The sequence below is a fragment of the Zeugodacus cucurbitae genome, chromosome 6 (assembly GCF_028554725.1).
Source record: "Zeugodacus cucurbitae isolate PBARC_wt_2022May chromosome 6, idZeuCucr1.2, whole genome shotgun sequence".
Lineage (NCBI taxonomy): Eukaryota > Metazoa > Arthropoda > Insecta > Diptera > Tephritidae > Zeugodacus > Zeugodacus cucurbitae.
Genome location: NC_071671.1, coordinates 51,387,391 through 51,399,599, shown reverse-complemented (window position 1 = coordinate 51,399,599; position 12,209 = coordinate 51,387,391). Strand labels below are relative to the sequence as shown.

The 12,209-nt window shown below is 29.6% G+C and overlaps 4 protein-coding genes across 18 annotated transcripts in view; 3 read left to right on the top strand and 1 right to left on the bottom strand.

The window, feature by feature from the left end:
- The first annotated feature begins 253 nt into the window (after positions 1-253).
- LOC105214470 (deoxyuridine 5'-triphosphate nucleotidohydrolase) lies at positions 254-1,379 on the top strand. 2 transcript variants are annotated; one of them, XM_011187913.3, is made up of 2 exons: positions 254-437; positions 499-1,379. In XM_011187913.3, the coding sequence occupies exons 1-2, from the start codon at positions 324-326 to the stop codon at positions 1,192-1,194; spliced, it is 810 nt and encodes a 269-aa protein (XP_011186215.2). In that variant the 5' UTR covers positions 254-323; the 3' UTR covers positions 1,195-1,379. The 2 variants fall into 2 exon arrangements, with proteins under 2 accessions (XP_011186215.2, XP_011186216.2); XM_011187914.3 differs by having other exon boundaries at positions 283-441.
- Positions 1,380-1,601: 222 nt separating this feature from the next.
- Positions 1,602-2,905, top strand: LOC105214471 (deoxyribonuclease TATDN1). Its single transcript, XM_011187915.3, has 4 exons — positions 1,602-1,758; positions 1,817-1,996; positions 2,078-2,684; positions 2,744-2,905. The coding sequence occupies exons 1-4, from the start codon at positions 1,716-1,718 to the stop codon at positions 2,850-2,852; spliced, it is 939 nt and encodes a 312-aa protein (XP_011186217.2). The 5' UTR covers positions 1,602-1,715; the 3' UTR covers positions 2,853-2,905.
- A 586-nt stretch (positions 2,906-3,491) lies between these two features.
- LOC105214472 (uncharacterized) lies at positions 3,492-4,792 on the top strand. The gene is made up of 3 exons (XM_011187916.3): positions 3,492-3,650; positions 3,710-3,893; positions 3,949-4,792. The coding sequence occupies exons 1-3, from the start codon at positions 3,574-3,576 to the stop codon at positions 4,435-4,437; spliced, it is 750 nt and encodes a 249-aa protein (XP_011186218.2). The 5' UTR covers positions 3,492-3,573; the 3' UTR covers positions 4,438-4,792.
- A 2,028-nt stretch (positions 4,793-6,820) lies between these two features.
- Positions 6,821-12,209, bottom strand: part of LOC105214473 (putative mediator of RNA polymerase II transcription subunit 26) — a 96,781-nt gene continuing 91,392 nt past the window's right edge. For 11 of the 14 annotated variants that reach the window (XM_054234747.1, XM_054234735.1, XM_054234737.1 and 8 more), the window contains 3 exons: positions 10,946-11,097; positions 10,552-10,663; positions 8,183-8,322 (listed from right to left, as the gene is read on the bottom strand). In XM_054234747.1, the coding sequence (XP_054090722.1) occupies positions 10,553-10,663; positions 10,946-11,097 (263 nt within the window). In that variant the 3' untranslated portion in view covers positions 8,183-8,322; position 10,552. Of the gene's footprint in view, positions 8,323-10,551; positions 10,664-10,945; positions 11,098-12,209 lie in introns of all 14 variants that reach the window. The other 3 variants (XM_054234736.1, XM_054234748.1, XM_054234743.1) reach the window with 1 other exon arrangement.

Below are 12,209 nucleotides of genomic sequence, written 5' to 3'. Positions count from 1 at the left end.
TCTCAATATTATTTGTCCCACTTTTTCTGTTGCTCCATCTACAAAAAGTAACAAAATGCTTGTTATTATAAATATTGCAAAGTTTGTTGACATTACAATCATAGTGTGAGTAATATTATTAAAAATAACATTTTATAATTTTTAAGTAATATAAACAATCAAACTAATAAACACAGCTTGCATTTCAAAATTCACAATAAACTTGCTATTCGATGTTTTGTAATTGTGAATGACTGAATTTGAAAAAGAAGTTTCGCAAAACATCTGTCCAACTGGTTTCAAGAACTACCAACAAATTTAAAAAAGCGCGATTTTGCAAGCAAATGGCGCGAATTATGGCTTCCTTTGCGAAAATCGCCATTCCAAAATTGTCCAGCGAATTGAACGGAGCTCGTGGTCTTCATACAAGTAATTGTGCGCAGAAAGTTTGTAGTGTAGTGAGTCAGTATTTTGCGTTTCTAATGAGAATGTAAATTTATATGTAATATTTTCTAACAGATGCCTACCGAAGTACTTAAGAAAAAATTAGAGGACGCCGAAAATCCTTCGCCAAAAAAGATGAAAATCGAATCCAAATGTGTATTGCGTTTCGCAAAGCTGACGGAACATGCTCGAGTACCGGTACGTGTTTCGCCGCGTTCGGCTGGGCTTGATTTACAAAGCGCTTACGAAGTCAAAGTACCGGCGCGTGGTAAAGCGCTAGTGAAGACCGACTTGCAAGTACAATTGCCAGAGGGTTCGTATGGGCGTATTGCGCCACGTTCTGGCCTCGCCGTTAAGAATTTTATCGATGTTGGCGCTGGCGTCGTAGATGAAGACTACCGCGGAAACTTGGGTGTTGTATTGTTTAATCACTCAGATGAAGACTTCGAGGTGAAACCCGGTGACCGAATTGCACAATTTATTTGTGAGCGTATTTTCTACCCTGAAGTGGAAGAGGTTGATAAACTTGACGAAACAGAACGCGGAGCAGGTGGTTTCGGTTCGACTGGAATAAAAGAGGTCGCAGCGAAAAATGGCAATGGAACTGCACCAATGGAAACTGAGGAAGTTAAAGAAAAAGAGAAAGTTGAGGATTCTAAAGCTAATGCCAAAACGGATGAAAGTAAGGAAGTCGCCAAGGAGAAAAGTCCTAAGAAAGCTGATACAGTTGCAGAAGCCGCAAATGGTACAGCCGCTGCAGCAACTGCTTAAATACGAGTGTTATATGGCTTGGTACAAAATATTTATTGAATACATTCATTTAAAGTTATTACTAGTTTAAGACTCATCATTTCATTCCCCAAAATTTTATTGTTGTATTAATTAACAGAATGTAAGTCTAAAATATGCCCAACCAAAACAACTATTACATTAAAGATTGGCGATTGTTTTTAAAATCGTAGTTTATCTGTATAAAGAGAGAAGGAGAGTATATAATTTGGTATAGTTTTGATTGAAGTTGGTAGGAAAGATGGTTATTCCATAATATGCGTAACGTATTTTTGGGTAGAATCGTATAAAAAACTTCATTAAACGACAAAAACTAAATAGCAAATCGATTTTTGTCTATAATCGTTTTATCGATAGTATTTTCTGGCATTTCGAAACTGTGAACCAAACAGCTGATTTAAAGAATTTGAGCAACGAAGTGTGTGAAATTTACACTGATCAACGCTGGAAGATTGGACGCAATTTTAAAACTTAATTTTTATTTATTATAATTTTAGATCTGCATGCGAATATTCAACCAACTCAAAGCAGTAAAGAAGTACATAGGTAAGATTGTTGACTTTCAATCCAATTATTTACTTAAAAAATGTTTCTTGTTTCTCAGATATTGGTGCCAATCTTACTGATCCCATGTTCCGTGGTATCTATGGCGGTACACAAAAGCACACTAATGACTTAGATTTGGTGTTGGAACGTGCGTGGAAGCAAGGCATTGAAAATATGATCATTACCGTGGGCACACTGAATGAGGCAGATGAGGCTTTAAATTTAGCCAAAACAAATGGTAAGACCGCTTATATGCAATTGTGCCGAATATGAAAAGAATACAATGATATCTATATTTAAAGCATTCATAACACCACAGATCGACTGACTGTCACCATGGGCTGCCATCCAACACGCTGCAATGAATTCACAACCGAACCGGAGCAATATTATGAAGGTTTACGTGTGAAAATACGTGAAAATCCAGACAAAGTGATTGCTATAGGTGAATGTGGACTCGACTATGACCGCTTGCATTTCTGTGAAAAAGATACGCAAAAAAAATATTTCGAAAAACAACTTAGTTTGGCGGCGGAATTTCGCTTACCACTTTTCCTACACTGCCGCAGCGCACATGAAGACTTCATGGAAATACTCGAACGCAATCGCGACAAGTTACTGGAATGCGGTGGTGGCGTAGTGCACAGTTTTGACGGCACTTTTGAGGAAGCTGAAAAAGTGATTGCTTTCGGTGGCCTTTACATCGGTTTGAATGGTTGTTCACTAAAGACGTCAGAAAATTTGGAAGTTGTGAAAAAATTGCCCAACGAGTGCATAATGTTGGAAACAGATTGCCCGTGGTGCGGTATAAGACCATCACATGCGGGTTCCAAATTTGTGAAAACCAAATTTACGGCGGTTAAGAAAAAGGAAAAATGGACAGCGGAGACACTAGTGGACGGACGTTGTGAGCCATGTCAAATAAGGTTCGTAACTTAAAACTTCAAAAAGTCTTATAACAAATAATTTATTTATTCACATTTAGTCAAGTGCTGGAAGTTATTGCGGGCGTTAAGGAGCAGGATACTGCCAAACTATCCAAAATATACTATGATAACACCTTGAATTTATTCTTTAATAAAAGTAAAAAGTAACCAATTGCAATTGCTAGTTTTTGTAAAAATAAATGCTTAAAATTGTGCAAAAATGTTTGTTTTTCTTCATCAGCTGCTGTCATTGTTCTAAGGTTGGCAATGTAGTAAAAGGTCGTCAAAGCAGTGTAATGCCTAAAAGCATGCAATATAATTGACCAACATGTGGCAAGTCACACATACACGCGCGCTGCAAATTTTTGTGTGCGACACCTTCTGTGCACTTATGCGCGCCTGGTAGAAATCGCACAATTTCTTAACTGGCCGCGACCGAGAAAATGTGCTGAGGTGACCAGACGCAATTTTTTCCACTTTCATGATAATTTTAGGCCAAATGGGTTTTAAACAATATGAAGTTATTTTAAATTGCTCAAAAATGCATATTTAGCATAAATTTAATAATTTTTAATAATTGTGTGAAAATTTTGCCAACCTTAAATTAACATTTTATTTAACTTGGATAATACAACCTTACATTGTTCATACTTACTTGACCTTTTTTTAACAAAAACACAAATATTTATTAGTTTATTTGTTCTTATTAAGTTTTTTTTGTAGTTTTTTTTTTAATAATATGCTTTTTTGTCAGAAATTGAATTTTAGAATAATTATAATATAAATCAGTGACCCTGTTATGATTCACAACTGAGTTGTCAGTTGAATTAGTAGTTGTCAAAACCATTGGTGGGTACACAACTCAACTCTGTTGCCTTTGTTAAGTTGTATGCGAGCTGTCAAAACCAAAAACAACTACTGTGTATTTATTGTATTCGCGTCGGCAAGCGTAAATATGGAGAAAAAGTAAGATTTTTTTTTAATAAAATAAATTCAAATAGTTAATTAACAAATGCTAATTGCAGCAAAGTTTCAACCAAACAACAACTAGACCGCCTTGTCGATTTAGTTAAAAAGAATCCTAACATTGGCAGAGGTAAACGCATATATGGAACGAGACGTGACGAAATAAATCAGACGTGGGAGAAATATGCCGACGAGCTGAATAGCCTGGGACCGCCAACGAGAACAGCGACGGAATGGCAAAGGGTTAGTTAGTCACACTTTTGAACAAAATCAAAGAAAACAACTGACACATTTCCAGGTGTGGATCCATTATAAAGCCAACCTAAAGCGCAAATTGGCGCGCACTAAAGAGCACCTCGAGACGAATGGCAGCAGACTGGGTGTATTCCACGAAATCAGCTTGTCTGCAACTGAGGAGAAGGCATTTGAGATCACACAAATGGATTTTTCCTTCAGCACAAACGAATTCATTGATGTGAGTGACGAACGAATTAAAACTCCATCACCACCAGCTGCTGAATCATCGCTAATTGCTGGAAACACCGAACAACCGACAACCAAACCAGCGAAGACAACAGTAGCGCAGCTGGAATTGCTTGAAGCGATGGCTGGCAAGCAAAATGAAATGCTGCGTACGCTTAGGAACATGCAAAGCACACAACATAAGTTGTACCAGTTGAAGTTGGAGAAACTGAAGTTGCTGAAGAAACGTGAACGTGAGGCGAGTGCCTTGCGTAAACTAAGGACAGAGCTGGCAAAAGCAAAATTAATGCAAATTAAAAAGTAAATGCGTGTGTGTTTAATACAAGTGAAGAGGATTTGACGAATAATGCAAAAGCGATTTAAAAACACTTTTTTATTGAAAATTATTGCAGTTATTGTTATAATTTGTTTCACATAGGAATCTGTGTATATGTATATGTAGATTATATATGCTCAAGTATATTATATATAATATGTATGTATGTATTCATGTATGTATATTGTATATAATTGGTATGTAATTGAATTGATAAGTTTAGTATTAGTATATGTATACTATGCAAGTAGTTAGTTTTATATATTTATATTAATATATGTATGCGTGTATTATTCACGGCGTTTGGATAGCTTAACTCGGTTTTTAGTCTTACATACTTTCATATAGTCTGCTATATATTTTTGTATTATGTATATATGAGCGTTAATCATTGCGGCTGAATGCCTTTACTTGGGAGTCAGCAGCAATTATTTTTTTATTTATTCTGACTATTTGCTGATTTTGTTTGACTTTTTTATTGGTATGTCCGTCTAGCATTCACCTTTTTATATTGTTTGCTGTAACTCGCTCCCGGTCCCAACCTTATATTGTTATATTGTCAGCTGCTGCTTCAGCAATTCAAACTGTTTTTATACCATTTCTCTTAAACACACACATTTAAAAAAAAGTACATCTATTAATTTAACACTTATAGGTTCCATTAAAATGTAAATACATAAATTAATATATACAAAATGTTATATTTCTTTAAGTTCTATTTTATAATTTTTAGTTTGAACAGATATGATGTTGACTTTAGTATAAATATATGCATGTATGAAATGTTAAACAGAATATGATTTTTTTTGTTTTTTTGAAAATACATTATAAAATTTTATATATATATACCAAATACTATGAATTTATATGCATGAGAAAGTTGGGCGATTAGTTCATGGATAATTTTTGGTAAGTATGCTAAGCGTTAGTACGGCGTTGCTTGTAAAAGAGTAGACAAATAAAGCTCTTAAAGCATTTTGTATTTTAGAAAATTGAAAAAAATAAATATTTTTTAAATAAAAAAAAATATTTTTTGAAAAGATTTTAGAAATAAAAAAATTAAAAATTTAAACTTTAAAAATACTTTTTAACCGCTTAAAAATTTAAAATTTACAAATATTTTTTAATAAAAAGAAAACAATTTTATAAATAAAAAACAAAAAATAATTATAATAAAACATAAAAAATAATAATTTAGAAATTAAAAATTATTTTATTTATTTTTTTAGAAATTAGAAAATATTTTTTTAATAATTAAGACATTTGAAAAATTAATACTTGTGCGTTTAGTACGTGGATTTTCGAAAATTTCAAATTCTGGCATCACCACAAAGACTCAAAAGAACTAATAAATAAATGAAAAGCTTTCCTCCCCTAAGCTTCAACCGTCTACACTTTTACTTTTGACGCCTTTAAGCGTCTCTTTAGCGTTTTCCAAACAGTTTTTTCTGCATTTAAATAACACCGAAAATATTTAAGTTCTTAGCAAAAAGCGCTGATATGATGACTCTATTTAAGTTTTTTATGAATTTCATTAGATGATTACACATAGATAAGACGAAAGATCGTTTGAATTGGTATAAATGTGGCAGTCGCGTTTGGATTTTGACAACTTTTATATATCTTTAACTCCGAATTGAAATATTGTTTTTAGTTTTTTTATATTATTTACTTTCATTAAGCCATTTTTAAATGCTGCACATTTTTTTGTAAAAAGCACAAGCAAGCTAAATTAGCTATTAAATACACAAACACACATACATTAGTAAAAAAAAGTTGTTTTTAGAAAAGTGGTAAAGGGTGGTTCACAAATTGTTAAGCACAATTGACTTTTACATTATTATTGTTATGAATAATTGCTTATGGGGCATGTCTGTACATGTACATATTTTTTGTATATCTACGCTATATATATATATATAAATATGTTACAAATTTAATCTTTTTTTTCTTTTATATGTAGGAATGTATGTAAGTTTATGACTATTTATTGTTGTTATTATTATTAATATTTATTTTTTATGTTTAATTATATAAATAAAAACTAAAATAATTATAATACGCTTTAGTTTATATAAAATTAATAATAATAATATATAAATATAATTTAAGCATATAAAAATAATATTTTTTTGCAAAATAAATAAATAAAACAAAAAATTATTAATAATAAAGTGAAATGAAATACATATTTATAAAAATACCCATAGAATCTGATTAAATATAACACTAATAAAAAATGATATTTTATAAAATGCTACATAAAAACTAGTTAATATAATTTATAATAATAAACTTAAAAATAAATAATTGTTTTCAATTATACACATATTTACACATATAAATTAATGAAATAAAAAATCCCAAAATGTTCAATTAAATTCTTTATTCAGCATATTTTTCAATATATTATTCAATTAAATATTATAATATAATAATGTTTATGTATAAATTAATAATTAATAAGCAGTAAATACATTAATAGTTAAAATATCGATTTTAATTCGGCATAGACGATATATACATTCGTAGATTAAATCATAGTTATTGAAATTATAAATGTAGACATATATAAGTATGTATAATGTAATATAATTAAGTTATAAGAAACTTAGTTAAATTTTACAAAATCAAAAACAAAAAATAAAACATTTTAATATGAAACAAGTACCTTTTTCAAGCTTTTCCGCCTTACACATACATTTAATGCTTCAATTTTTATGCTTTTATATTTTATATTATTATTTTTTGTTGTTTAATTTTTGGTAAAAATTCGAGTTCTCTTTCTTTTAGTGAAAATGTTATAATTTTCATTTAAACGGTTGTTTGTGTATATGTATTGATTTATTTATTATAATATACTACGTATATGTGAAAAAGCCTATATGTATGTATGTATAGGTATACTTATTGTAGTAAATATTAAAAAAGAAAATGAAATATTCACTGTTATTATTACGTTTTTACATTGTTGTTGTAAAATAAAAGCAGTAACTGCATTGTGATATAGTATATGGTAGGAGTAATTAAAAATTCGTTCTATGAACAAACGCACAAACGCATACAGTGTTGCATAAATATAGTTGAATATGTGTGTTCGTGTTGTAAAAAGCAATAGCGAGTCTCAAAGCCTGAGATTACACACTTTGGTCAAACAAAACAGTCGAAGAGCGTCTTCAAGAAGCTAAAAAGATACACTTTTGCAAAGCAGAACGCACATAACGGCACACATAAACAGCTATAAATATGCAACTAGTACATTTTGTGTCAAAAATGATAATTGTTAGTTGATATATATTATATATTTTCGAAATCAATATGAATGTGGATATGGAACAGTTTCATTAATTCACGCTTATTTCGCATGTAGAGTTTTCAACGCTTCTTCATATTTCATATATGGTATATATTTTCTTGTATTCCCTTTTTAAATTATTTTTCTTCTTTTTTCTTTCGCTTACATCTAACTGCAATATGTATTGTATTTATATAGTATATTTTTCATTTATGTTTATGTTATGTATATAAGTATGTATTTAATTTAATAATTATTCGTAATTCCTCATTAGCGTCGGCAACAACAGTCTAAATGTGTTTGTTATGGGCCTCAAAGCGCTGGCCAGAGACAAATACAGAGAAAAATAAGAAGTTGCGTACTTCTTCTACACTACCCCTGCACTGTCGCCTGTATTTTCAACATTATTATTGAGTTTTTATTAGGGACTCACGTTTGGTTGCATTTCACTCGTATTTAGTTTAAGCGCTCTAGTGTATCTTCGGTGCACTGCGATCGTTGATTTTCTGATTTCGCTTCAGCGTAGCGCCACGCTTAATTTGATCCATTAACGATTCATGGCAAATGCGAGGATCGGGCTGTAAGATTTTAGAAAATTTAAATTAGTAATTATTCAACGGTAAAAAGGTTATACCTATTATTTTTTTTAATTTGTTTAAGGTTAGTTTCGAAACAATGTAAATTAGTTCTTTATTATGTATGATATGTATATTTTGCATGTGAAATAAGTATAATAACACGTATTAAATAATTAAGTACACTTTGTAGGCGTGGCATATTATTAGTAATATCACAATATAAGCAGGTTAATTAATTTTTATTTTCTATTTTCACCTAAAATAGTATTTTTTTGTTTTTTAAATTATATATTTTACCAATTATTTTTCAAATTTTATATGTTTGTATGTATTATATTTCAAATTTTATCATGAATTTTATTACACAGTGGAACTTCCATAACTCGAACTTCTGTAAGTCGAAGATCTCCACATATCGACTTATCCACTTTTGAGTTGTCAATAGCGTTTAGAAGCCAAATTTCATACTAATTTCCTTGCCTAAATCGAAGTTCTCCATAACTCGAACTCTTGAAGTGGCAATAGAAGGCAACTTTCATACAAATTTCGTTCCATAAATCGAACTTTTTGACAATTTCATAAATTTAATTTAAAATTTTGATGGATATAATAAATTTAAAATTTTATTAACCAGGCAGAATGTTAAAAGAGTCAATCTAGATCGTACGGAGGCGAATAAAAATATAATATTACACTTATAGATTTCATAAATCATCTAACAAAGGCATGAGATAAAGACGCCAAGAGCCAAACAATAACAAAATGCAACAAACAAAATTACAGAAAACATCTTTTAACGTATATCCATCGAAATTTTTGCGAAATATATAAATAAAATAGTGTATAAATCATATTTAACAGCTTTTTGAAAATTTATATGTTTTAATAAAAATTCTATAACTCGAAGTCTCTCCAACTCGAAGTATTTTTGTGGATTTTGGTGATTCGAATTAGAGAAGTTCCACTGCATTTTTTATGTATTTTAGATATTAAAACATTTTTTCACAACAAAAATAATTTTCTATTAATTAATGTATATACTATATCAAAAAAAAACAAACAATTGAATTTGCTAAAAAATTTGATTGAAAAATATATTTTTTGTCTTTCTTCAAAGAATTTTCGTTAATTGTATTCTTTTCTTATTTATTTTTATTAGGGTTCCTCGAACAATAACTACACGGCGCTGTCTATGCTAACTGCATTGCACAAGCTCTACAACTTCGGGAAGATTTTCATAAAAAAAGACCAATGATGTCGAAACTCGAAATCTTAATCTCAAATTGGCAATTCGATGGTTCATTATTAGTATTATTATATTCAAAATGTTTAAAATTATTTGTAATAAAAGTTTTAAATCTCTAAAAAAAACATCCTGTAAATGCAAGAATAATTATAATTTGAATTAGTTTAGTGAAGAGTCAAATTTAATTTTTTAATTTATATTTTAATATTAAACGGATTAAAAATATTATGAATGCCAGTACTCATCTGTAATTGAGAAATAAAATATTATTTTAAAGTAAAAATATTTCTTTCAACGTTCGTATTTTGAATGAAGAAACCATATTTAGTCAATATCTTTCGATGACGTGTTTATTACTTTATAATTACACTGCGTATCATACGAAATATATTAAAATTAGAAAACAATTTTTTTTTTTTGAGATTAGAACGGATTTCAGAACACTTAATTAGCATAATGATTTTACACTAAACGTTTTGAAAGAAGAGAAGATAAAAGCACATTTTTAAACACTAATTAATGTTTTTTCGTTGAGACAGTTCTATATAATAAAAAAAAAAAATCGAGAAAAAAAATTAGAAACATAAATTTTTTTACTAATTATTTTAAATTGCACCGAAATTTTGTAGTGTAACCGAATTCCGTAACGTTAGTAGAATACAATGCGAAGGCTGAATTAATTAATTATTATTTTTAACTTTTCCGTTAAATTTTAAACAATTGATGAAATTACTGAATACGTAATTCTGTATATAAATTGTGTCAGTTACATATATAAAAATACAGTTATATTTAAACTATTTCAATTAATGTTTTCATTGCAAGAAACTAATGAGTTATGCAGTGTTATGGTATAAGCGTCTCTTTCGAGTATTCTTGGGTAAAGTAGTTAGTTGCGCGCTGGCTTTGGAAAGCTTTATATTTTTTTCTTTTTACTTGAACTTTTTATATTTTTTTCTTTTTAGCATTCACTGCAACACTACCTTAATGTGACGAGGACTCTTCGGCAGAGGAAGTTGGCGGTGTCGGCGGTGCTTGTGGTTGTGCGCGATATTGTGCACTTGGACGCATAAGTGTTTGTGGATTTTGATACATCTACGGGAAGGGGTATACGCATATGTATATATATATATATATATATATATAAAGATAAGTATATAGATAGATAAACAGCTGAATAATTAAATGGATGGGGATGGAAAACAAGCGATTTTCAAAATGCACAAAATGCATATTCTTATGAATGTATAAATGATAATAAAAATAATTAAAAATAGATAAATATAGCATTTATAATAAAAAAAAATGTATATGTACGCTTTGTTTAACCAATTCTATAGCTTTTTCTAATATAATCCGTGTCCGTGCAACACTTACCAATGCTTTACTATTGATTAGATTGCGCACAGCGAACGCGCGTCCAGAGAGGCCCTGTTTGGCCAGCTTTGCATTGAGATTCTCGAGAAATTCAGCTTTGGTTTTCGAGCGTATGCTGCCGGCTTTCTCAATGTTTGAGCTGGCGTAACTCGCTGTTGTCGTTGTTGTTGGCCAATTGAAAGTGTGGTGCATGAATTTTGTGGCGCAGATTTTGAGGCGTAGCAAATTTTGTAATTTTTGTAAACATTTTCCAATTATTTTCATTTCATATTTGTTTGTTGTAGGTGCAAGTAAGCCATTGGTTGAAGTGAGTTAATGCATAAAGAACATGTGAAGAGAAGAAATGCAAAGAAAATTTCTATTAATGAAAGCCATATTGCTATATATAATAAAATAATAAAATTTTGAACAAGTAAAAAAATAGGAAAGCAATAAAAATTCAAAATTCAATTAAAAATGCGAAACGAAATTATTAAATGTAAAAAATATAGTATATTGTAAATATACAAAAATACTATGCATCGCAAAGTAGCTGTAAAAAAGTGCAATTAACAAATGCAAAAATTTTATAAAAATAATGAAAAATATTATCACTATTAAATATATGTACATATATGTATATGATGTAGAAAAAAAAAATTATTGGTTCTGTGCATATAAATAATTCAAATAAAAATATAAACAATGTGAAGAAATATTATTTTTTTTAATTTTTAAGTTAAATTGATGTAAATATATATATAAGTATTATTTAATGCCAAAAAACGCAAAAAATGCATTGCAAACAAATGAAATCGCTTGATAACTTTTCTATAAATGTTACTTAATTATAATAAATACATTATTTGTAATAAAAAATGTCTATGAACATATTATATTAACATACATAAATAAATTGTGGTTATTTATAATATATACAATTTTAAACAGTTTAAACTTCGATAAACTCTCAATTAAAAATAAATAAAAATCAATGACGCGAAAAAAATAATTCCACAATTTGTCCACAATAACGTTGCAGCTGACGAGATTCTTAACGTCGGCACTATATAGATATTTGCACCAAGGATATTAATGTTTTAATATATCAAAATTCCATTTGGGTGTATTAAAACCGAGGAAACTGTGAGACAAATATTTGCCGAATTCGAATCGCTGTTTTTGTATGTCAGACAATTTACAGAAATAAACAACAACAAATTTATATAAGTGAATTCAATATACTAGAGCTTCAGCCTACTTTGGTGAAAGCGTATAACAGCAG